The sequence below is a fragment of the Chiloscyllium plagiosum genome, chromosome 1 (assembly GCF_004010195.1).
Source record: "Chiloscyllium plagiosum isolate BGI_BamShark_2017 chromosome 1, ASM401019v2, whole genome shotgun sequence".
Lineage (NCBI taxonomy): Eukaryota > Metazoa > Chordata > Chondrichthyes > Orectolobiformes > Hemiscylliidae > Chiloscyllium > Chiloscyllium plagiosum.
The window spans coordinates 55609573-55635580 of record NC_057710.1 but is presented as its reverse complement, the minus strand read 5'-3'; the positions used below and the strand labels follow the sequence as shown (position 1 = coordinate 55635580).

The following is a 26008-nucleotide window of genomic DNA, read 5'->3' as shown; positions in this document are numbered from 1 at the left end:
GCAAAAAAAGTCAACATTATCAAAAGGCTGGCCAACAGTTTACAGGTGAAAATTGAGAATAATTAAACAAATGGAGTAGTGTTAGACAGATTAAAATATGAGGAATTGAAATTAGAATTCCAAGAAAAGGAGGAGAGAAAGAGAGAGAGAGAAGGAAAAGAGAAGAAAGAACAAGGAGGGAAGAGAGAGGATTTCGGGAAAATTGATAAGAAAGGACATTTGAACTAGGCCAACTCGAGCAGGGGAGTAGGAATGTGTCATGAAGACTGCACTGACTCAGGTTTAAAGATGGGGGCAACTCTATTTACTGATTTAATTCCTATGTTTAAGGAGACAGAGGTGGAAGCCTTCTTTATCTCTCTCAAATGCTAAAGTGATTGCAGTTAAAGTGCCATCTCAGCACTGGAATAAAAGTAAAACATGGTGGAGAAACTCAGAAGGCCTGGCATCACCTGTGGAGAGAGAAAGACTTGTTTTAAGTTCAATCTGAACACTTTGGAACTGAAAGAGGCTGGAAAAGTGGCAGTTTTTAAATAAAGTTTTGAATAAAGTTGGAGAAGGAACAAGTGGAACAGATGGGAAACAGATGAATTGTTGACATGTTGTCACAAGTAGCACTCCCAATTAAGACGTTTGAGAATGGTAGCATGGAGTTCCAAAGATGACTCAAAACGTTAACTGTTTCTCCCTGTACAGATGCTGCGAGACCCACTGACGTAGTCCAACACTTTTTATTTCAGAGTTCTAGCATCTGCAGGACTTTGCTTTTATTTTAGTCTAATATTGGTCCTTATTACAGGCGAGTAAGTTTTCAAGCTCATAATGTTTTCTCCACCTTACAAGAGAGTATAGCCAATCACTATGATGCAATAAAATTGGCTATCTAAAGTTCATATCAGATAGTGCTGGAAGTGTATCATTGAAGATTCCATGCCTCAGGAAACACCCTGACCACATGTGCCAGGAATTTAAAAGGAAGAAGCAGCTGGATTTTGACCAACAGGTACAGGCATTCAAAACAGAAACCAATTCTAAAAATCTTCATGAAAAAATATTCTCTTTGAGGAGTTCAAAAACTCCACATCCCAATGAGAATGCACTTAGACAATCAAAGAGCAACTAAGTCTAGGCTGGCCACCACACTGGCAGATTATGGAAACAGGTTATTTGGCCCAACAGATCCAAACTGACCCGCCGAAGAGTAACCCATCCAGACCCATTCCTCCACCATACACTTACCTCTGACCAATGTACCCAACACTATGGGCAATTTAGCAAGGCCAATTCACCAGACCTGCACATTTTAGGATTGAGGGAGGAAACCGGAGCATCCGGAGGAAACCCACACAGACATGGGGAGAATGTGCAAACTCCACACAGACAGTCGCCTGTGGCGGGAATCGAACCTAGATCCCTGACGCTGTGAGGCACCAGTGCTAACTACTGAGTCACCGTGCCACCCTTTACTGTGCAAGTAACTCACCTCTTGACTTCCCAAAGCCTGCCCATCATCTACAAGGCACAAGTTAGGAGTGTGATGGAAAACTCTTCACTTGTCTGGATGGACACAGCTCCAACAACATTCAAGAAGCTTGACACCAGTCAACCTAATTGATTGGCACCACATCCACAAATATCCACTGTTCAATATGTTCAATATGTTCAATATGTTCAATAAGCATCAGTGTTTGATTTATTTGTTTATTGTCATGTGTATTTTGTTACAAAATGCACTCTCTGGCGCCATCTTAAAACACAGGAAAAAGAATACAAAAACAGAAAAATAAAGAGATAAAAAATAAGTATTCAACTTTATAGTCCTCCTTGTTAAATGCTCTGCAATGCACCAAAGATACTCAAATAGCACCTTCCAAACCCAATATCACTTCCACCTAGAATGACAAGATTAGCAGATACACAGGAACACCACCAACTTAAGTTCCCTTCCAAGCCACTCACGATTCTGATTTGGAAATATATCACTGTTCCTTTATTGTCGCTAGGTCAAAATGCTGAAATTCCCTCGCATTAACCCAGAGCATGTGGACTGCAGCAGTTCAAGAAGGCAGGTCAACACTTTCACAAGGGCAGTTAGGGAAAGATAATATATGGTCACCAGCCAACAATGTTCATATCTGAAGCATGACCACAAAAACAGTTGGGCCATTTTGGTGATAAGTGTATGTATGAATCTGGATGGAGTAATTCTTAGGGGAAATTTACAGACCAAATCATGTTTGAAGTAAAGAAGTTGAATTTTATTTGAGGAAGACAGAAGGTGTGAAAGACTATGCAGCTGAACATGATGTCCTTTATGATATGGGGGACTTGCAGTAAATCCTTGAGATCCAACTTTACTGTCTTAGCAATTCAAGTGTAATTCATGATTTAACTTGAATACATGTTGTCTGTTAATTGTGTTTAAATTATATTGATTGCTAAAGTAAAGTTGTAAGTGTAATCTTGTCCTTTAGTTTCTTTCATTGTGAAGTTTAGTTCTTCTAATTTATTAGGTTATGGATCTCCATAAAGATCATGGCAGTTCACCCACAGTGCTCTTATGAAGGAAGTGCCAGGTTTTTGATTCAGCAACAGTGAAGGAACAGTGATATATCTCCAATTCCAAATGGTGTATGACTTTGGTGTAGCATTTATGAGGGTAGGGGTGTTCCTATGTATCTACTAACCTTCTGATTCTAAGTGACAGAGATTGCAGGTTCCAAAGGTATTAAAGAAGGAGCATTTTCAAGTTGCTGCCGTTCATTTTGAAAATGGTGTACTCTGATGTCATTGACCATTGGTTATGAGGAGAGTTAGATCAATTTTGAGCAGCCATGTCCATTGCAAAGACTGTCAAAGTACCTCACTAACTTTACATGTGTCAGAACCATGTGGGCAATGAGAGTACTGGAATGGATAAATCCTGTGAATTTGGAAATCAAGACAGATTGTTCAAGGCAAATGTTACCCTGAAATCAACTCATACATTTTTCTGGTGATAACTGACTTCTTTTAGTTCCGATGACATTTCAGTCTGCTGAAACACAACTGCAACATTGGGCTCATTTGTTTTTTTTTACACTATAGTGGGAAATATGAGTCACATTCATTTTTGCGTCAGAAGCCTGTGTCTTTGTGGAAAGTGATTGACTTTAATTCTTGCACTTGGATAAGCTGCCAATTGGGATGAGATTTTAGTTTGACTACAGACAGCTGGAGAAGCTGGAGGGCCAGTAAGAGGGCTACCAGGTTCAGAGAAGGAGCTGGCTGCAATACCAGCTAAATAGGGCTGAACACAATTCCACCACCACCACTCCAAATCCCCTGCTATGTCACGTTCTTATCTTGTTGACTTGCCTCTCCTCAGAGCTGACCCATTTTCGCCTTTTCACATTTGGAATTGGAGATATATCACTGTTCTTCACTGTTGCTGAATCAAAAGCCGGGCACTCCCTTCATAAGAGCACTGTGGGTGAACTGCCATGATCTTTATGGAGATCCATAACCTAATACATACATCTCCATTGCTCCTTATAACTGCTTTTGCTCTTGGCCAACTCATAATCTGTTTCACTCCCCCCTCCTGCTGCTCCATAGCGCTACTGTCCAGCCACTTTTAGGTCTGAAGAAGAGTCATACTGTACTCTGTTTCTCTTCACAGATGATTTTAATTTAGATTTACAGCAGTGTTTTGATTTTAATCTGACAAAGATTAATTATTATTCTTAATCCTAACCTGCCTGCCTCTCGCAGACTGGGCTCTCTTCACAGGCCTGGAATTTGTCTTTCCCAAAGATAGATGCTGCCGGGCATGGTGCCCTGAAACAGACTTGCCAACCGTGCTGGTATTTTTACCTTTGTTCCTGCCTTCAAAATTGCCCCAAAAATGCAGTCCATTCAGTCTACAGCTCTCTCTACAGTTGCTCCCTGTCCTGTTGAATGGTTTTGCACATTCTGCTTTATTTTAGATTCTGAGCCATTTTGCTTTTCTGATGAAATGATGTGTTTCATTTCCAAATATTGATTACATTTGACTATGTTACAGTCAGCTGCTCCACTATAGGATGCAGTAGAAGAAGCCATTTACACGAACAAAACTTGTTCTGCCTTAACATCTCATGAAATTACAGTGGGAGAGCAGTTCTGAAAAATCCCCAAGGTATGTAATTATATTTTAGACAGCGCAGTACAGGTCCTTTGGCCCTTGATGTTGCACTGACCCATGGAACCAATCTGAAGCCCAAATGACCCACTCTATTCCATTCTCTTCCATATGCCTATCCAATGACCACTTAAAATGCCCTTAAAGTTGGCTAGTCTACTACTGTTACAGGCAGTGCGTTCCACACCCCTACTACTCTCTGAATAAAGACAATTTTAATATTTTTCAGAATAGAAATTGACTATTCAAGGGGAAAGGAGAAAGTGAGGTCTGCAGATGCTGGAGATCAGAGCTGAAAATGTGTTGCTGGAAAAGCGCAGCAGGTCAGGCAGCATCCAAGGAACAGGAGAATCGACGTTTCGGGCATAAGCCCTTCTTCAGGAATCAAGGGGAAAGCCAACAAAGTAGGTGAAAGCTATATACCTGTTCACTTCTTGGAGCAATGACCAGACCCACCAGAGTCAACCTGCTTGGTTTGAAATTTAAACAAAGCCTAGCAGTTGACTGTAAATTAGCATTAATGGGTGCATTCTACATGGCAACACTTCTATTCTTCAGAGTCCACTTTCCAACAAATAAGCTCCCTGCTCTCAGACAGTATACACATTGGTTTTTCTCTTGAATTGGCATTCTTGTGCATTGTCCTGATGACGGCAAGACAAAAGGCTGTACTAAAATGTGTAATTTTCAGAAAGAAACTGTGCTATTAAATGACTAAATCTCCTCTCTTTGATTGCACGATAGCTTGCATCACCAAGACACAACACTACAGAGTGATGAGAATAGCTGGATGTTTGTTTTTAGGAAATGCCTCTAACACTAGTATTTAGAGAGGTTATTGAGCATAGCACTGAATTAAAATAAGGATCTTACCCGTGGAGAAAGGAAAGCAGAAACCAAGCCCACTGACATAAAGCACTATGATGACCAAATTCAGACCAGATTACATATTCATCTTCTTCATCATGAATAATATAAGGAGGCATAGTTGAGGGAAAGAATGAAAGTAATTTGAAAAATGTAATGGCTTCACAAAAAAAAGAGGTCATTAGGTTGTGCCAATACATAATGTTATATCTTATACCAAATGCCTTTAGATACTTAAGCATAATTCCTGCATAGGTAAATTGCATAAATGGGTTTGTTTTCATGCGACACAAGTTTCAGTGCTCATCAATGCAAACTGTGCAGTCTGACCTTTGTATAAAATTAACTGAAGTAGAGATCTGAGGCCAACACCAAGAGTTGCAACCTAAATGCAATCCTGTGAGGAACCAGGTTTCAAGCTATAATTTCAATTTTTAGCTAATTCCTCACACTGCTGATTAATTTACTATTCAGATGTTGCATGGTCAGCAGAGTTCCTTCCGAGCTGTTCATGAGCAAACAAAAGGAAGCCGCCATCAGTGCAACTTGGCTCTGCTAACTCACCGATCTCATCTAGCAACTCGTTATTGACACTATGTAACTGTATCCGTGGTGACTGTAGTTTCAAAGCTGAGATGACTCAAGGCATACGAAATTAATAAAGATTACAGTAAGATAAACAATTTCTCCACTGCATAAACAGGAAATGACTGCAGCTATTACAAATGGGATGAGAGTTTCGAGGGTTTAGCACGAATATAAAGTACATTACAATCTAGTGTAGATTCCTGGATGCCTCACAATTTTAAATATTTATGGAGTACAGTTTTAAGATGCATTACTCCATAACATTAAGAAACACAGCAAGATAAACATTGCTGATTGCACAACATTAACATTTATAAGTTGCAACAGCTTCCTTTTCTAAGCTAATTATTGACCAGTTGGAAGAGGCAAGTAGTGCTTTGTGGTCATCAGATTGACTTCTCCTCTATTTTAAAATAAATTATAACAATTTTATATAATGTCACAACTTTGCCCTGAAAGCAACCAAAAGAGACAACTACCTCGAAACACCAGTGCTTGATATTAATACAATACTTCTGTTACTACTTCGTTATATACTTTTTGCACTTATATTTTTATATTGAGTTTAACGTTAAGAGCCATCCCAATTATAAAGAGAATATACAGATGAGCCTTGGAGGTAAGTTGTGGTGGGACTGAGACCTCAATAGTCATGTGTTAGTATTCTATTAAAAGGTTAAATCCTGGACAGCTCAATAATGATGGATATGATTCAACAGTCACTAAGAGGTCTGATCAGAGCTTGTATCAAAATACAAAGAACTCAAACAAGAACCAGGACAGACTCGGTAGCAGCAATGAAGACAGCAATCAAAGTTAGCTTGTGTTTTGTTCTGATATGAAACTGAAGAGCCTTGAGGCAAGATTGACCAACAAGGCATGATAAATGATGACCCTCAGAAGATAATAACTTGATGGCTTACCCAAAATGAATTGAAGTGAAGTATAGCTTTAAGTGGCAACATGCACTGTGCTAACTAGCTGGACATTTCTGGCCTTTCCAAGGCTCTTTGGTGCAGTTGAAGGACTGATTTGAACACTTAGATGGGAAGTGTGGGAGATGAACTTTCTCAAGTACAGAATTGCCTTAGATACCTCAACTCACTTGAAGCAGCATCAATTCCAGATCAATACATCCCTATGTACAGTGGGCCCAATTGCTGAATGTATCTGAATATGAAAAATATAATGAAACTTCAGCAGATTTTTAATCGGTTCTGGAAAGCTTTGATTTTTATTTCAGTCCTGAGAGTTTTTTTGTTGAGTAGCTCAGAATGGCCATGGATCTCAGCAGCCAGTTATCTTGGTAGATCTCATCAAATGTTTTTATGTTGTCACTGATCCATCTGAAGATGTTGCATTAAGAGGTGGGATCTTTTGAACACTCATTGGCATACTCTTCAGTGAGAATGACCCTGTTTATTCTTCAGAGATTCTTAACCAGGAAACACATCCAGGTAGTGAATCTATTCTGTGTGCCTGAATCTTATTGCAACATATATGATCGCTCTGATAGTCTTCCAGATCAGAATGCATAACCTAGTCTCATGGAGATTCCAGTTTGTATGATGAACAGTGCTGAAGAAAAAGATTTACACACTGAAAAAATGTTGCAAGTTCCAATACTTGTACCTTTAGAAGATGATCACAATAGCACTTCACTGGCAGCATGCAAGCTGTGCCTGATTAATTTGTCCTGGAGTACAGAGAACATTGTGACAATGTTCCAAATCAGCCTTAGTATCACTGAATTCACAACCCAATGAAATTCAAACTTGCACTGATCCTCAAAATTGCCTAAATGTTCCTTGACAAATATCAGATCTTGGACACCAAGTTTATAACTTAAGCAAAACAATTAACAATTTATTATTAATAATGTAACTTCATTAAGACATTCTTTCTTGTTGGAGACAGTGACTGCCTGGCACTTGTGTGGCATGAATGTTACTTGCCATTCGTCAGTAAACCCTTGTCCAGGTCTTGTTGCACTTTGATATAGTATCTGGGGAATAGTGCTGAACTTTGTGCAATCATTAGCAAGCATCTCCACTTCTGATGGATAGTCATTGATGAAGCAGTTGAAGATGGTCGGGTCAAGGATGTTCCCCTGAGGAACTCCTGCAGAGATGTCCTTGAGCTGAGATGACTGGCCTCCAAAAACCACAACCTAGTTCTAAATTTTGAGACCAAACAGCCAAGATATTTTCCCCTGATTCCCATTGACTCTACTTGTTCAGGGCTCCTTGATGCCTTACTTGGTCAAATGCAGCCTTGATGTCAAAGGCAGTCAGCGTCACCACTTGTCACTTCACACTTTTATGACAGCTTGCACATATTGGACATGTGAAAGAGTTAATTGCAAATTTCCAACTTGGAAAGTCAGTGAAGCCAGACTCAGGAATACACAAATGAACCATACTTCAAATGGCAGAGATCTACCAATGAAAAAGAGTCAAATTTAACTCAAAACTCTGTTTTTCCTCTTACAGATACCACCAGAGCTGTTGCATATTGTCACCACTTTGTGTTTTTATTTCAGACTTTCAGCATTTGCAGTATGTTGCTTTCACTATGGCTTTGATGAAAGCTTTCGCATGAGAAATGGAACTATTTAAGATTATGGCTTGCACAGAAATTAGGAATATAAATTTAATTCCACGGAATTGTGTGCGGATGAATCAGGAGAGCACATTGTGGGTCTCATGGAGACGGTGTGGATCAAAGGAGACAATAGTGCAAAATTGGAATACGTAGGGACCAAATACTGTATATACCTGTGTAAAAGTCGAACCTTTTAGACTATTTTTAAAGGTTCAATTTTTAGGGTCAACTATTACATGGGTATTGTTTTGAGAGGCTGAAATTCATGCTGCAGTTCAAAATACCATATTATTAGCAGAAGTCAATTTGATCGCTCAACTAATTCCGGGCAAAGAAGGAAAGCACAATGAATTACAGTAAAGGTAATTACCTGATAAAAACAAGAGAAACAAGAATGAATTACTGAGAATACATTTTATTTGTCCATATCAGTAGGAAAATTTAATATGTCAAAGATTCATTGAAATCCTGCAAAATTACACTGTTCAACATCATCATGGCCTGGTATAATGGCACACTTAAAATGAAACATCAATTGAATTCCATATGTGTAAGTGTCTTGAACTTTCCCACTAAATTCTTCCATTTCCCACCTACTTACTCTCGTATGTTATGAACCTCAGCAACGTTAACAAATTTGTCGAAGAATTAATGATATATGTAGCTAATATATCTCACTTTTATTCAGAAATATTGGCACAATTAAAATGATTAATTTTTTAATGAAATTAGCTTTTGGATGCATAGTGAACAAATCGTGATAAGTACTTACAGACTTAGTACCGGTCTGAATAAATGAATGAATCAAAACGTGCTGTAGTAAACCAAGTGGGCTAAGTAGAGTTCCAAATGAATGAATAAATGAACAGAGATGCAATATAGTAAACAAAGAGCGATGAGTAGAGTTACCAGTATGAATGACTGAATGCAATTTTCTTAGTGGGTTAATGGGAACATGTAGTTTCCTTTTTTAAGAGGTTTATAATGCGATATCGTAGGGCCGACCTTTACATGAGATATATGGAAAATACAAGATTATTTGGCCAAAAATAAGGGGTCAACTTTTACATGAGATCAACTTTTAACAAATAAGAAGTTTGGATGGAATGCAAAGCAGGAATGAGGAATTGGGGAGGATGGTTCCATTGATGGTCTCAATTCTTAACAGGAAGAAATAATACCTTAAGATCATAAGACATAGAAGCAGACAAGCCATTCAGCCCATTGAGTTGCTATCACCATTCAATGGCATTATGGCTGATTTGATCATCTTCATCTCCACTTTCCTATCTTTTCCCCATAAACCTTGATTCCCTTACAGATTAAAAACCTGATTATCTCAGCCTCAAATATACTTCATGACACAGCCTCAATGGTCCTCCGTTGTAAAGAATTCCACAGATTTACTACCCTCTGACAGAAGGAATTCCTCTCTATCTGTGAGTTAAATGCATGATCCCTTATTCTGCCATTATGCTGACTGGTTCTAGATTCTTCCATAACGGGAAGCAATCCTTCTACATCTACCCTGTCAAGTACCCTAAGAATCTTTTATGTTCCAATAAGGATGCAAAATCTGCTCCAACTCTCCTCATTAGGCAGTCCCTTTATACCTGTTACTAACCATGTGAATCTTCTCTGAAATGCCTCCAATGCTGGTATATCTTTCCTTAGATAAGGGGACCAAAACTGATTTACAGTATTCCAGCCATGATCTGACTAGTGCCTTGTTTTACTGTAGTTCTTCCACATGCTTGCAACTTAAAGAGGCAACTGGTTATAAAAGAAGTTTAGGATTGCTTTTACATTAAAGCATGATCCTCGAATACTAAGTGATGTTAGCTAAGGGCAATGAGAAGCAGTAATGTGACTGTAAAATATAAAGCAATTGAGAACAAGTCAGTTTTGTCCCATAAATGTTCAACTTGGTGCTTCTTCACCTTGGGAGAGAGGAAGTGGAGCTGAAGTGGAAGAGGACCTGACCAAGAGTTAATGATCAAATGGATGGAAATAGAGGCAATGGAAATAGAAGCCAGTATAGTGGCAGCTTAACAAAATGCACAGAAAGTCAAAGGTTGGCAGAGTGAGTTTGCAAGGACACTGGATTGAGGAATGCACCAGTATTAAAAAAAAAGGAAAGCTTTTGAAAGATTAACATTTATCTCAGGAGTTTGGATTACAAAGAGGAGTTTTATAGAGCTTTGGTCAAACCTCACCAACAGTATTGCATTCAGTTCTGAGCACCACATCTCAGGAAGAATACATTTTACTTTGAAGAGTAGGATTTCAAGTGACAGTAGAGGAAAGGGTACTTTTCATTCAAGGATAATTCAATGCAATTTTTCAGCACTAAGCAATAGAAAACAAGTTTCTAAAACCCATTTTACTACATTTGCTTCCCCAAAAATAGGGGATATGTACTTTGAGCAGAGTCAGGTCATTCGACATAACAATACCAGGATAAGAGAAAATTTAACCCAGTATACAGGAATGGTCAATTAAATGATCTTCATTGCAGTTAAGTGTATATACGGACTTGGTGAACCAAGCTGACTGCTGACAATCAAGGTGCGACGAGAGATAATAAGAGAGTAATAACAGATTAATTTGAAGCATGAGGAACAAATTATAAACGTACCTTGAAAATGTCGATTTTTCATGTTTTTGCTGATTATCAATCCATTTTTCTTGGATCCTCCTGCTGCGATCGTATCATTCAGAGCAATAGCATACAGCATGATCCCATCATAAAAACAACCAGCAATAAAATTGATCTGTAAAAATGTTGAGAAACGCATTTTCAGCTATACCTTTGAGTACAACAAAATATAATCTCCGTATAAAACAGGTGGGGAACAGCCCTTGGTCTTAGCAATTTCCAGCAATGTTCATCAGCTTTGCCTGAACATGAGTAATGGGTCCCAGAGTCTCTTCGTAGAGAGAACAGAGTGTTTGCATTACACAGTGTAATAAACAAATCAACACCACAAATCCTTCAGTGCTTTCTAAGCCTTGGATTAATGCATTGCTACAACAAGGAGTCAACCACATTCCTTTGAATATAAAGTGGATTAGATGCCAGACTAAGTAAGGACAACTAATTTCTTTCCCTAATGGACAATAATGTGTCAGTTCAGCTTTTACAGCAATTGGTTAACTTCATGATGATTATTAATAAAACTAGTGCTTTTATTCCAAATTTACTTAATAAACCAAACTGAAATCAATGAAGTGCCATGTGAGGTCTGAACCCAAGTCCATGTGTTTCAAGTCTGGTTAATTAGATTATGAGGTTAGTAACTTCGTCATTAACACCAAGAGTTCAAATAGTTGTGGTTATCAATTGCTATCCAGATTAATGATTTAGGGATGCCAGTGTTGGACTGGGGTGTACAAAGTTAAAAATTACACAACACCAGGTTATAGTCCAACAGATTTAATTGGAAACACTAGCTTTTGGAGCGTCGCTCCTTCAACCACCTGATGAAACAGCAGCGCTCCGAAAGCTTGTGTTTCCAATTAAACCTGTTGGACTATAACCTGGTGTTGTGTGATTTTTGACTGTATCCAGATCAAGTTTGGAGTATTGCACTTTATAAATAATCTCCAACATGCAGGGAGGTATTGCACTGATTTGAAAGAATTACTTTTGCTGCCATCCCAGTTGGAAGAATGGGTGAGCAATGTTCCTTGTAGCAGGTCCAAGTGCAGCACATGCAAAATAGTTAAACACAGTTGCTCTTCCTAATTCCAAGTGATGCAAAGAGCCAATTATGGAAATTTATCAGATTGACACAGAAAATAAGATGGAACTCAGTTTGGCCAGGCTTCTATTCTTATTTACCATTTTTGATATTTTCCTTGAGACCAGAGAACCTGTACCTTTCCTGATGTGGAGAGGATATGTATATAAATATCTGTGCTACTCTACGAATTTAACTCTAAACCTGCATGAGTCAAAGTGTCTCAAAATAGCTCAAGATACTTCCTACAATGTGGGATTAATTAAAATTAGGTGCACAAAAGTTGCAAATTAAAGAGTACAGACAGTTCAGAGGATGTTAGACTGAGGGAGGTTACAGAATTAGGAAAGGATTTGAAAACAAGGATGAAAATTTCAAAACCATGATAATTCTTGACCAGGAGCCTATGGATATCATTGAGTACAAGAGTAAAAATGGGATTTGATGTCAGTAGAATTGGTCGGGTAGAATGTCAGAGACCAGCTAGCATTGCATTTGAATAATGAAGTCTCAAGGTCACTTCGACAAGAATGGTGTCTCCAGAAGCAGATGAGTTGAGATGGGGACAAAGGTAGGAGATTATATAAAGTTCAATATAGCTGTTCTCATTGATGACAAAAATGTATGGTCCAACAGCTCAATGTTGGACCAAAGCTGACATAAAGGTTGTAAACTTGGTCTCAGATTGCTTCCACGAAGGTGGAGTCAATGGTTGGGAAATGGAATTGGGAAGAGGGACTGAAAGCAATGGCATCAATTACCCAAAAATGAATTGGAGAAAATTTATGCTCATCTTGTACTGGTGTTGAATAAGCAGTTTGATGATTTAGCAATGATGTAGGAGGGGGAGGTGATGGTGAGTTGGGGTTGGATGCTTTCAGATGATGACACAAGGGCAGCATGTAAAAGGTAATAGGTGTAGATGAAGGAGGACATGCAGGTAACAGTGTGGAGCAGAAAGAGAAAACTGGTTAGAATGATAAGAATGGAACCAGATGAGACAGGGCCAACCTAACTGCATTGCAATGATGTGGTGTTGGAGAAGTATGGTGTGGTAAGCCTGTAAAACTGCAGACAGATTGAAAAGGATGAAGTGAAAAGGTTTCCCTTTGTCACAGTCACATACAATGTCATTTATGATTTTGATAATTCACTGCAATAGGACTGGAAACCTCACTGGAGAAATTCAAACGTGATATTCCAATTAAGACAAGAAGAGAGATGGAGGTGGCAAAATATTCAAGGACTTTCCAGGGAGAAAGCTATCCTACTTTATTTATAGTATTGCATGGTACTGGTTGGGCCAGTATTTATTGCTCATCCTAATTGCCCTTTGACTGAGTGGCTTCCTTGGACATTCCAGAAGATACTTAACAGTTGGCTGTATGAAAATAGAAGGCAGAAATTTATTGGATGAGTCCAATAGTTGAAGAAGCAATAATTGTCATAAAATAAGAAAAATGTGCTTGGCTGTGCTCATAACATGTGAGGTACATCACAAATAAAGCGGATGACAGATAGAAACGCAACAGCATGATACCACAGCAATCACAGAAAGATGGCTTCAGAAGTGACAGAATTTGTTGCTCAATATTTCTGGTTACAAAGTTTTCAGGCAAGATTGAGAGAGTTACAAAGAAGGTGTTGGGGCAATTTTGGTCATAGAAATCACAACAGTTGTGAGGAGGAATGATATATGAGTAGTATTATGAAGTGAAGCCATATGGATTGAGTCACAGAACAAACATAATGCTGTCACAATCTGGAGCGTAAACTACAAACACTTAAATAGGCAGAGGGAAATAGAAGATCAAATAATAAGGCAAATCTTTTAGAAGTACAAATACAGTACAGCAGAAAGATGTTTTATTTACTTCAATATTAACTGGGAGAGTTTTATTGTTAAAGGAATTAAGGTATCAGTTTTCTTGAGGAGCATTTCAGAGATTTTTTTTGGCTGATGTATAACAAATCCAACAAAACACAGCACAACTCTGGACTTTCTTTCATGAAATAAAGCTGGACAGGTGAAAGGAGTGGCACTGAGAGAGTATTTTGGTGGCTGTGATTGTAACTCAAATACTTTTAACATAATTATCGAAAAGATCAAAGATAGATAGGAGGCAGCATTGTAAATTGGGCAAGGCCAATTTCATAAGATTCAGAATAGTCTAGTAAAAGTGGATTGGAAGGTAAACTACTTGAAGTTTAACTGGGGTCAGAACAGTGGGAGACATTCAAAGAGAAGTTGTAAGTAGATCACAATAAATATGTTCCCATAAAGTAAAAGGGTGAGTTGCCAAATCTCAAGCGCCCTTGACATCAAGGACGTTGCAAGTTGAGATGAGGCAGAAAAAGAAAGTCGACATACATACAAATCAAGGGCCAATTGGTCTTTCAAGTCTGCTCCACCATTCAATAAGATCATGGTTGATTTTATTGCATTCCAATTCCCTGTAAACCTGAAGGTGAACATACTTACTATTGTATTCAATTCCTCTCATAATAAAGGATGACATTCCACTGACCAACTTACAGTACCTACATACAAACCTGCAGTGTCCAGAAAAGACCGAAAAATTGAAGTATGAATTGACACACAAGATGGTGGTATAGTCCTAATGAATATTTTATATCTGTATTTCACAAAAAAAGTTTGGCAGAAATTTAAGGGGGTCCTGTCCCATTAAGTAAAGTCAGTGGCCAGTCAACAGCTTGCCTTGTAATGCCTTGCTTGAATTGTAATGCTAAATGAGTACAGAGAGGAGCTTCTACCCATTAGTGGCTGGGCATCATACATTCTGAAGTTGACAGCCAATCTGATTGGCCAGCAGCTCCAGCAGTCCTGGCAGCACCAGTGATCAGTCATGGCAACCAGTCCCAGGGTGAAAGACCCAGACCCATAAGATGCATTGGATGGGGTTGGGAGTGGATCTGAGGGATTAGGACCAAAAGTCCATTTGGAAGGAAGGAACGTTGGATACTATGTTCTGGAGAGGTGCCACCTGTGCATAAAGGGTATTCTCCAAAGACTTCTTCCAAATCCTTTCACTCTAATCTTTCAAACACTTGTACAAAAAGACCTGTTCACTTCAGCTTGGCTACCGATGTCAACTGTATTACAGAATGGACAGGGTTACATTGGGGTTGAATGAGCTTTTGTTAAGATCAATTGACCCTTAATTATTTAGTTCAATATGGGGCGAGCTTGGTGGTAGACTGGAAACTTACCTTATATTTTGTAGACACAGCAAAATTCCTCCATGTCAGGGCATGTAATATTTAGCCCACTGTAGTTAAGAAGTGGTGTAAAGTATTGGACTTGATTTTCATATACAGATAGGATTAAAATTCTTGAATGTAGATAACTCACCAGGTCAAGATAAGACTGTTTAAAAAAGGCTAAGGAGAAAACAAAGGAATTTCTACCCATCATTTTCCAATCCTCAGTGGATACTGGTGTGACACAATGAAGATTACAAATGTATATCACTCTTTCAAAACAGAACAAAATGTAGTCCAGTAATAATATACCAAGCAATTTAACCTCAGCGATTCTTAGAGACAGAATCGCCTGTTACATAGAAAACATGGATTAATCAAGAATATTCAGCACAGGTATGTAAAGAGAAGATCATATCTGACTAACTTGATTTAATTTTTGAAGGAAGTAAAATGGATAAGAGCATGCAGTTTGTCTACATGAATCTTAACAAGGTTTTTGATAAGGCACCACAGGGCAGTCAGCTTAAACAAATTATGCCTATGGAATCCAGGATGCAACAAGCTGGATATAAAACTGGGTCAGTGCCAGGGAGCAAATGGTTATTGGCAAGTAATTTTGTAGGCAGAGTGCTGTTTCAAATGGGGTTCTGTGGACTCATATCTTACTTTCTGTGGTAAATATTAACGATTTGGATCTGTACAGAGGGATCACAATCAAGAAGTTTGCCGATGACACAAAAAGTGGCCTCATAGTTGATAGTGAGGAGGACAACTGTAATCCAATGATGGAGGAGCTCAGTACATCAAAGCAAAAGTAAGGCTATAACATTTGCAATAACCTTCAGCCAAAAGAGCCAAGTGGGTGGACAATGTCAGCCTCCTCCGGATATTGCCAACATCAATTCAATCCACATGATATCAAGAAAAAATAAAATCTGATATAAAAATGTAGTCTAAACGTAACCACATAACCACTGTGGATTGTTGTTAAAAACCCCATTTGGTTTACTAATATCCTTTTAGGAGGGAAATCTGTCATCTTTCTCTGGCCTAATCTACATGTGAGTCCAGACCTAAGCAATATGGTTGACTCTTAACTGTGGTCTAGGCAATTAGGGATGGACAACCAATGCTGGTCAAGCCAGTGATATTCATATCCCATATACAAGTAAACACAAACCGTGTAAGTCACGCATTTACACAGAATACGTTTGAGAAATCTGTAATCATAGTATTCTGCATGTGAAACACATGCACTGACCAATTGTATGTCAAATATAAATTCTGGCCACAAGCAATCTTGCTCATGTATTTTATCACTGCAAATTGTTCATAGTTATCTTTGTGAAGATAAGCAATCACAGGTGACCTTTAAAGTGCCATGTGCAGGCCACAATTCTCAAGGTCATCCAAGGTCTCATAGGCTGCACATGGACATGGAATTGATTTCCTTGTACCTTGAACTGTAATAACTTGACAATATGTTGCATAGGGAAAAGGTTCCATTAATCCTACTCCACATACAATCTCCCACTGTATTTGTGCGATTTAACTTGTGCTGCACACACCCGAATAAGACGTACTCTGTCAAAGGTCCATATAGTCTTCCACGAACCTATTGAGGACAATGTAAAGCTCCCACCCTTGTGTGTGACATGAATGATGACTGAACCATAGAATCCTTATAGTGTGGCAGCAGGCCATTTAGCCCATCAAGTCTACGCTGGTCCTCCGAAGAGCATCCCATTTAGACCCACCCTCCTTCATTTCCCATGGTTAATTCACTTAGTTTACAGATCCCTGTAGATCCCAGGGGCGGCACGGTGGCACAGTCGTTAGCACTGCCGCCTCACAGCGCCAGAGACCCGGGTTCAATTCCCGCCTCGGGCGACTGTCTGTGTGGAGTTTGCACGTTCTCCCCGTGTCTGTGTGGGTTTCCTCCGGGTGCTCCGGTTTCCTCCCACAATCCAAAGATGTGCAGGTTAGGTGAATTGGCCATGCTAAATTGCCCATAGTGTTAGGTAAGGGGTAAATGTAGGGGTATGGGTGGGTTGCGCTTCGGCGGGTCGGTGTGGACTTGTTGGGCCGAAGGGCCTGTTTCCACACTGTAATGTAATCTAATCTGTAGCCAATCTTTGAACTGTGGGAGGAAACCCATGCAGACACAGGGAGAATGTGTGAACATGAACTCCACACAGACCGTCGCTGGCTGGATTCGAACTCAGATCCCTGGCGCTGTGAGGCAGCAGTGTTAACCACTGTGCCACTTCATCACAACTATTCGCATCACAAAAGAGCACTGGACAGTGTGCAGAGAAGATTCACCAGGATGTTGACTGGGATGAGCATTGCAGTTATGGAGAGACGCTGGATAAGCTCAGACCAATTTCTTCTGAGAAGGTCAAGGAGAGGGCAGGGGGATCCCAATAGAGCTGTGTATGATTATGAAGGGCATGAACTGGGTAAATAGAAAGCAGCTGTTCCTCTTAGCTGAAGGGTCAAAAACAAGGGGCACACTCCTAATGTGAAAAGCTGGAGGTTCAGTGGGGATTTGAGGAAATATGTTTTCATCCACAATGTGGTGGGGTGTCTGGAATGCACTGCCTGAGAGGATATTTGAGGTGGGAAACCTCACAGCCTTCAAAAAGTACTCAGATGGACACATGAAATGTCATAACATTCAAGGCTATGGCCCAGTAGGAGGAAGTGGGACAGATGTAGGTGGTATTGTATGTTTGATAGTATAGACTCATTCAGACTAAAGACTTCCTCTTTGCTGCAAGATTTGATGAGACAGATGTAGGTGGTATTGTATGTTTGATAATATAGACTCATTCGGATAACGACTTCCTCTTTGCTGCAAGAGTTGATGAGACAGATGTAGGTGGTATTGTATGTTTGATAATATAGACTCATTCGGATAACGACTTCCTCTTTGCTGCAAGAGTTGATGATTCTATGAGCCATTTTGTTTCTAATATTCTCCACATAGGTTCATATGAAGGATGGCCAATGGATTCAGTCCCGGGGTTGGTGGTGGTGGTGGTGGTGGAGTGGGCGGGGGGGGTAGTGTTTATCCTCACTGTTCAGCTGAGACTCAGAGTAAATGGCTCAGAAAACCCAGGATCACAGCAATCTTCTGTGACTGCCAAATACCCTAGACATGAAGTGGGTGGAGCAGACAGTCTTCTCAGGAAGCAGAGGAAGGACTTATGACCTATCTCAGTACCTGTAAGGTATCAGCAGTGATTTATTTTTGTATAATGGGCTGCTTGCAAGGATCGGTTGGGGATGCGTTTGAGATTTGAGAATCTCAGACCCATATGTACCAAGAATGTAACCGATGCAATTTGTGCCAGATCACACCGCCTCAAATTGTTCCCTCATGAGTTGAGAACAGAAGCGAGTCAAACAGTCAGGGCAGGCAGGGACAAGATAGGAATAATAAATTAAACTGCATTTATTTATATGCAAGGGGACTAACAGGGAAGGCAGATGAACTCACGGCATGGTTAGGAAGATGGAACTGGGATATCATAGCAATTACAGAAACAAGGCTCAGTGATGGGCAGGACTGGCAGCTTAATGTTCTGGGATACAAATGCTACAGGAAGGATAGAAAGAAAGGTGGTGGTGGGGGGGAGTGGCATTTTTGATAAGGGATAGCATTAGAGCTATGCTGAAGGAGGATATTCCCAGAATACATCCAGGGAAGTTATTTGGGGGAACTGAGAAATAAGAAAGGGATGATAACCTTATTGGGATTGTACATAGATCCCCTAATAGTCAGAGGGAAATTGAGAAACAAACTTGTAAGGAGATCTCAGCTATTTATAAGAATAATAGGGTGGTTATGGTAGGGGATTTTAACTTTCTAAACATAGACTGGGACTGCCCTGGTGATAAGGGTTTAGATGGAGAGGAATTTGTTAAGTGTGTACAAGACAATTTTCTGATTCAGTATGTGGATGTACCCACTAGAGAAGGTTGGTAGGGGATTTTAACTTTCCAAACATAGACTGGGACTGCCCTGGTGTTAAGGGTTTAGATGGAGAGGAATTTGTTAAGTGTGTACAAGACAATTTTCTGATTCAGTATGTGGATGTACCCACTAGAGAAGGTGCAAAACTTGACCTACTCTTGGGAAATAAGGCAGGGCAGGTGACTGAGGTGTCAGTGGGAGAGCACTTTGGGGCCAGCGACCATAATTCTATTCGTTTTAAAATAGTGATGGAAAAGGATAGACCAGATCTAAAAGTTGAAGTTCTAAATTGGAAAAAGGCCAATTTTAATGGTATTAGGCAAGAACTTTCAAAAGCTGATTGGAGGCAGATGTTCGCAGGTAAAGGGACGGCTGGAAAATGGGAAGCCTTCAGAAATGAGATAGCAAGAATCCAGAGAAAGTATATTCCTATCAGGGTAAAAGGGAAGGCTGGTAGCTATAGGGAATGCTGGATGACTAAAGAAATTGAGGTTTTGGTTAAGAAAGGTAGGTGTAGGGAATGCTGGATGATTAAAGAAATTGAGGGTTTGGTTAAGAAAAAGAAAGTAGCATATGTCAGGTATGGACAGGATAAAGTGAATCCTTAGAAGAGTATAAAGGAAGTAGGAGTATACTTAAGAGGGAAATCAGGAAGGCAAAAAAGGGGACATGAGATAGCTTTGGCAAATTAAATTAAGGAGAATCCAAAGAGTTTTTACAACTACATTAAGGACAAAAGGGTAACTAGGGAGAGAATAAAATCAGCAAGACGGCCTTTGTGTGGAGCCGCAGAAAATGTGGGACATACTAAATGAGTATTTTGCATCAGTATTTACTGTGGAAAAGGATATGGAAGATATAGACTGTAGGGAAATAGATGGTGGCATCTTGCAAAATGTCCATATTTCAGAGGAAGAAGTGCTGGATATCTTGAAAGGGGTAAAGGTGGATAGACTCCCAGGACCTGATCAGGTGTACCCTAGAACTCTGTGGGAAGCTAGGAAAGTGATTGCTGGGCCTCTTGCTGAGATATTTGTATCATTGATAGTCACAGGTGAGGTGCCGGAAGACTGGAGGTTGGCAAATGTGGTGCTACTGTTTAGGAAGGGTGGTAAGGACAAGCCAGGGAACTATAGACCAGTGAGCCAGACGTCGGTGGTGGGCAAGTTGTTAGATGGAATCCTGAGGCACAGGATGTACATGTATTTGGAAAGGCAAGGACTGATTAGGGATAGTCAACATGGCTTTGACTGGAGGCCTGTGACCAGTGGAGTGCAACAAGGATCGGTGCTGGGTCCTCTACTTTTTGTCATTCACATAAATTATTTGGATGCGAGCATGAGGTACAGTTAGTACATTTTCAGATGACACCAAAATTGGAGGTGTAATGGACAGCGAAGAGGGTTGCCTCAGATTACAACAGGATCTTGATCAGATGGGCCAATGGGCCAAGAATTGGCAGATGGAGTTTAATTCAGATAAATGCGAGGTGCTGCATTTTGGGAAAGCAAATCTTAGCAGGACTTATACACTTAATGGTAAGGTCCTAGGGAGTATTGCCGAAAAAAGAGACCTTGGCGTGCAGGTTCATATCTCCTTGAAAGTGGAGTCGCAGGTAGATAGGATAGTGAAGAAGTTTGGTATGTTTTCCTTTATTGTTCAGAGTATTCAGAGGTTGGGAGGTCATGTTGCGGCTGTACAGGGCATTGGTTAGGCCACTTTTGGAATATTGCGTGCAATTTTTTTCTCCTTCCTATTGGAAAGATATTGTGAAACTTGAAAGGGTTCAGAAAAGATTTACATGTATGTTGACAAGGATGGAGGATTTGAGCTATAGGGAGAGGCTGAACAGGCTGGGGCTGTTTCCCTGGAGCATCAGAGGCTGAGGGGTGACCTTATAGAGGTTTACAAAATTATGAATGGCATGGATGGGGTAAATAGGCAAAGTCTTTCCCCTGGGGTCAGGGAGTCCAGAACTAGAGGGCATAGGTTTAGGGTGAGAGGGGAAAGATATAAAAGAGACCTACGGGGCAACTTTTTCACACAGAGGGTGGTATGGAATGAGCTGCCAGAAGAAGTGGGGGAGGCTGGTACAATTGCAACATTTAAGAGGCATTTGGATGGGTATATGAATAGGAAGGGTTTGGAGGGATATGGGTCAGGTGCTGGCAGATGGGACTAGATTGGGTTGGGATATCTGGTCAGCATGGATGGGTTGGACCAAAGTGTCTGTTTCCATGCTGTACATCTCTATGACTCTATGATAAGGTTCCTCATGTGCTGCAGTCTGGACAGTAGGCTTTACCAATGTAGTTAGCTGGCCCAGGTGCATGGCACCATAGACAATGCCACTCCCATTGAGATGGCAGTGAAGTGCAGATAAATCACTGTTTCACCTGGACGGTATGTCTGGGCCCTTGCACAGGGAGGAGGGAGGAAGTAACTGAGTTGATGTTACACCTTCTCCGATTGCAGGGGAAGGTGCTTTGAGACAATGGGGGGGGAGGGGGGGAGACGGGGAGTGGGGGTGGTGTTGGGAATGATGGGGGATGTCCCAAAAGGAACAATCCCTTTGGATAGCTGATAATGAAGGGGAGGGGAATATGTATCTGGTGATGGCAACCCACTGGTGGTGGTGGAAATGGCGACCTATGATCCCAGTGATTTACTTACTGCATTTCACTCAATCTAGTCTAATGTATCTACTGCTCATCATATGGTCTGCTCTACACTTGGGAGATGAAACACAGACTGGGGGACCACTTTGCTGTGTTCTGTCTGCAAAAATGAGCCCAAGTGTCCAGTTGCCTGCTACTTCAACACAGCGTTGTGTTCCCTGGCCAACATCTCTGTCTTGTGCCCGCTGCAGTGCTCCAGTGAGGCTCAGGGTTCTACATCGAGTTCGATAATTTTAGAACCTGAACACCTTCTTCCATGTCATTTACTCACCTCTGCAGTCCAGTTTCAGTTATGACATGGGCTGCTTTCAGCACAGCCAACCCATTTGTCACCTACTCATAGTCCTCATCGTCAGATTTTTTTACCTTCCCTGACAAACCATTATCGATCCCTTTGATTGTCGCTGTTCTGCCCTCCTTGGCTCTATTTCCTGCTATCGTCTCACTCCCTAATTCCCCCAGCCCCTCCACCACAATCTATTTTTAGCATATATGCCTTCTTTTCCTAGTTACTACTAGTTCTGATGAAGGGCCACTTGTCCTGAAACATTAACTTTGCTTTCTCTCCAGAATTAAAAATCACACAGCACCAGGTTATAGTCCAACAGGTTTATTTCAAAGAGTAGACTTCACCAGTTTCCTCATTTCCCCTTCCACCACCTTACCCCAGTTCCAAACTTCCAGCTCAGCACCATCCTTACGACCTATCCCACCTGTCAATCTTCCCTCCCACCTATCTGCTCTGCCCTACTCTCCGACCTATCACCTTTACCCCTTCCTCCATCCACCTATTTCACTCTCAACTACCTTCTCCCCAGCCCCACCCTGCTCATTTATCGCTCCACCCCCGAGGCTTCTAGCCTCATTCCTGATGAAGGGCACCTGCCCAAAACATCAATTCTTCTGCTCCTCGGATGCTGCCTGACCTGCTATACTTTTCCAGCACCACTCTAATATTGACTCTAATCTCCAGCATCTGCATTCCCCACTTTCGCCAGGTTTATTTGAAAGTACTAGCTTTCAGTGCGCTGCTCCTTCAACAACCACCTGATGACGGAGCAGTGCTCTGAAAGCTAGTGCTTCCAAATACACATATAAGCTGGTGTTGTGTGATTTTTAACTTTGTACACCCCAGTCCAACACTGGCATCGCCAAATCATTCTCTCCAGAGTGCTGCCAGAACTGCTGAGTTTCCCCAGCAATTTCTGCTTTTGAGTTGTGTGAGAAACCATGCTTGAGCTCACAGAGAGAAACCCTCTATGAAACACCTTGTAAAATCTAGCTCCATGATTCTTTATTCCTCAAGGCAAAGGTTTATGCAATAATACGTACTCAGTTCTTTATACTGACGTTTTAACAAAGTATCAGCAAAAAGACAAGCTAACAGCATTATGCCTCCTGGATTAGGAGGCTCAGTGTCCATCAGGATAAAAAAAATCTTGGCTTAAGGGCACATGGTTACTTTTCAATGTGGAGCACAGTGTTCCTGCAATGTTAATGCTAGGACCACTGCCTTTTTTTTTGCACAGTAGAAATTATTTGGATTTTGGAATACAGAGTAGAAGTTCAAATTTTGCCAGAGTTGCAGTAACTTGATATTACAAAGATAGGTTAGAAGAATAGTTAGGCATGTGGGAGATGGAATTTAATGCAGGGAGGTTTGCTGTGATGTATTTTGTAAAAGAAAACATAGGGAGAGACAATATCAATTAAATTGCCTAGATCTAAGTAGTGCTCATTGATAATTGGCAGAACAAATTGAGATGGTTGTTAACAAGGCATATAGCATCTTGGGTTTCATCAATAAAGGCACTGACTACAAAAATAGGGAGGTTATGTTGAATTTAAATAAAGCTTTAATTAAGCTCCAACTAGAACTCAGCATTCAGCTCTGGTCATCACACTTTAGAAAAGATGGCAGGGCTCTTGAAAAAGTACAGAGAGATTTACGAGGTTGGGTCCAGGAATAGTCACAAGGTTGTTTTGGAATTTAGGGCTCTCCTCAAGAAAAGGAGATTGAGGGTACGTTTGATTATGTGTTCAGGATTAAGGCAGGCTTAAATAAGGATGATAAGGAAAAACGCTTCTCGTTGGCTGATTGTGCAAGGGGACACAGGTTTCAGGTTTTGGGCAAGAAATAGAGGGAGTAGTGAGGAGGAATTTTCATACTATGAGTGGGGTGGACCTAAAACAATCAATAATTTCACAAAGAAATTGGACGGGCACTTGAAAAAAATAAACCTGCAGGGTCATGAGGATGGAGTGGGAGAGGCTAAATTGTTCTACAGAAAGTGATCAGGAACTTTGATGTGCTAAATGAGTTCTTTTCATGCAGCAAATGGTTATCTAACTCTATGACCGTAGTAGTCACGTGATGCAACAATAACAGAACTGTTCATTGAAATATTCATCATTTCTTACATAGCAAATGATTTCACTTCATAGTTAACTCATTACTTGTGAAACATACTGTGACACCATAAGACTATGAAGATGCTGTCCCAAGCATTTGCAAATTTTCATTATTATTTTTACATGAAGACAATTTTGTTTCATCCTAACAGTAAAAAAATCTATAATTTAAGAAACTGAAGAGAATACAATTTTCCTGAAATTGTGCTGATTTCCATGGAGGTTCTGGCCTAAAGTTATTTCTATAACCATTGCACTTTATAGCCCATGAACCAATAGCAAGAAAATATATAGTCAGCTCAGGCTAATGAGAATTTATCTGAACTTTTCAGCAGTGTATAAGTAATTCTTCAACATGATACCACAGCACTCTGTACATCAATAAACAAATTTTAATTGCTTGAAATGGGTATTCACCATCTTTAGAGCATAAAAATAAGAGCAGGAATAGTCTATTTGACCCATAAAGCATGCTCTGTCATTCAGTAAGATCTGATTGTGGCCTTCATTCCACCTTCTATTTTTGCTAACATTTGATCCTCTTGTCAATTAAAAGTCTGTCTAACTTAGTCTTTAATATATTCAATAACTGCTGAAAATGTGTTGCTGGAAAAGCGCAGCAGGTCAAGCAGCATCCGAGGAGCAGGAGAATCGACGTTTCGGGCATAAGCCCTTCTTCAGGGAGGTCTCCAGCATCTGGAGTCCTCACTTTCCCCTTTAAAAGTATGCCTGGTCCAGCAACACATTTTCAGCTCTGATCTCCAGCATCCGCAGACCTCACTTTCTCCTCAATATATTCAATAATCCAACCTTCATCTCTCTTTGTAGAAAAGAACTCCAAAGACTAATGATTCACTGAAAAATTGAAATTCCCCCTCATCTTTATCTTAAATAGAGCACTTCTAAACTGTGTCCTTTATTTTTAGACTTAGCCTCAATGCATAACATCCTCTGAGCATTTATCCTGTCAAGCTCTCTCAGAATCATCTAAATTTCTGTAAGACCACCTTCATATTCTTCTAAACTTTATTGAGCATAGCTCCAACCTATTAAACCTTTCCTCACAGAACAAACCCCTTCATCTCAAGAATCAACCTATCAATCATCTCTGAACTGCTTCCAATGCAAGAATCTCGCTCTTTACATAATGTAAACAGATCTGCACATAGCCCTCCAAGTGATATCGCTGCAATGCCCTGTACATTTGTAGCAAGACTTTCCTACTTTTACACTCCATTCTCTTTGCAAGAAATCCAAAGTTCTATTTTGTCATGCTTTGTGATTCTGTCATATATTACTTGTAATATTTAACATTCAACTTTATTGATATTGATAATTACATGCAGAAAATAGGTTTATCATTTAAAATAAAAGAATTTTAATCAATGTGTTTAGACTAATACCTATGAGAAAGCAAATTTTAAATTACTGAAAATTAATTTAAAACATGACACAGACACTTTCTGAGTTATATTTATCTAATGAAGTCAGTCAGTGTCTTAGTACATTTGAAATGTATACAATAAATTAACTTCCAGCGTTTTAAAACTATTTTCAGTTGCTTCATCAACAACCTTCCTTCCATCATAAGTTCAGAGGTGGGGATGTTTAATCATGATTGCATAACGTACAGCACCATTCACAACATTAGATACTGACATAGCCATTTTTCCAAATACAGCAAGACTTGGTCAACATCCAAAATTGGCAAATAATTGGCAAGCAACATTTGTGCCACGCAAGTGCC

General features: G+C 40.1%; 1 protein-coding gene across 1 annotated transcript in view; it reads right to left on the bottom strand.

Moving 5' to 3' along the window:
* Positions 1 to 26008, bottom strand: part of npr2 (natriuretic peptide receptor 2) — a 163159-nt gene that overhangs the window by 120662 nt on the left and 16489 nt on the right. Inside the window, exon 4 of the mRNA XM_043686946.1 lies at positions 10860 to 10995. Within this exon, the coding sequence (XP_043542881.1) occupies positions 10860 to 10995 (136 nt within the window). The remainder of the gene's footprint in view (positions 1 to 10859; positions 10996 to 26008) is intronic.